Below are 619 nucleotides of genomic sequence, written 5' to 3' on the forward strand. Positions count from 1 at the left end.
CCATTTGTCCTGCGTGGAAATCACCAGGGACGCAGCGAAGGCTCCGGCTTGTCCGCTTTGCTTCCTGAGCCCAAAAACATGACAGTGAAAGAGACCAATCGCTTACTCCTGCCCTACTCCTTCTCGAGGAAAGCAGGAGAAAACTCCTCTGACTCCAAGCCTGCCAAGACCCCGAGCTCTTCCTCCAAATCCAAACCCGTTCCCAAGCCGGCCGTGCCCACAACTCCGTCCCCGTCGGCCATCAAAGCCGCGGCCAAGAGCGCGGCGCTGCAGGTAACCAAGCAGATCACCCAGGAGGAGGAGGACAGCGACGAGGAGGTGCAGCCAGAGAACTACTTCTCCTTGTCCGACAGGAGCGAGCCCAGCGCCGTGGGCACCGAGCCCTACCTGTACCCGGGCACGGCGGGGTCGGAGGACCCTCCTCCCGGGACGGAGCCGGAGCCGCAGTTCCAGGACGCGGCCGCTAACGCCCCTCTGGAGTTCAAGACAGGCGTGGGCTCCAGTGGAGTTCAGCACAGCTGGGCACCCAAAGCTGGGGAGGACTACAGCAGCCAGCCCTATGGGCAGTTCCCCCCCGCCTACGGCGAGCCTGGGGGCTACTACCAGGTGGGTTTGCTGG

At 63.7% G+C, this 619-nt stretch overlaps 1 protein-coding gene across 1 annotated transcript; it reads left to right on the forward strand.

Annotated features, from left to right (window-relative positions):
* Positions 1–27: 27 nt before the first annotated feature.
* LOC121365733 (proline-rich protein PRCC-like) lies at positions 28–606 on the forward strand (the record flags this gene model as incomplete). Its single annotated transcript, XM_041490148.1, has 1 exon — positions 28–606. A coding segment is annotated over one exon (579 nt), but the record flags the coding sequence as incomplete, so codon positions are not given.
* Positions 607–619: the final 13 nt, after the last annotated feature.

Source organism: Pyrgilauda ruficollis, unplaced genomic scaffold (genome assembly GCF_017590135.1).
Source record: "Pyrgilauda ruficollis isolate IOZ18807 unplaced genomic scaffold, ASM1759013v1 scaffold9981, whole genome shotgun sequence".
In the NCBI taxonomy this organism is placed as follows: domain Eukaryota; kingdom Metazoa; phylum Chordata; class Aves; order Passeriformes; family Passeridae; genus Pyrgilauda; species Pyrgilauda ruficollis.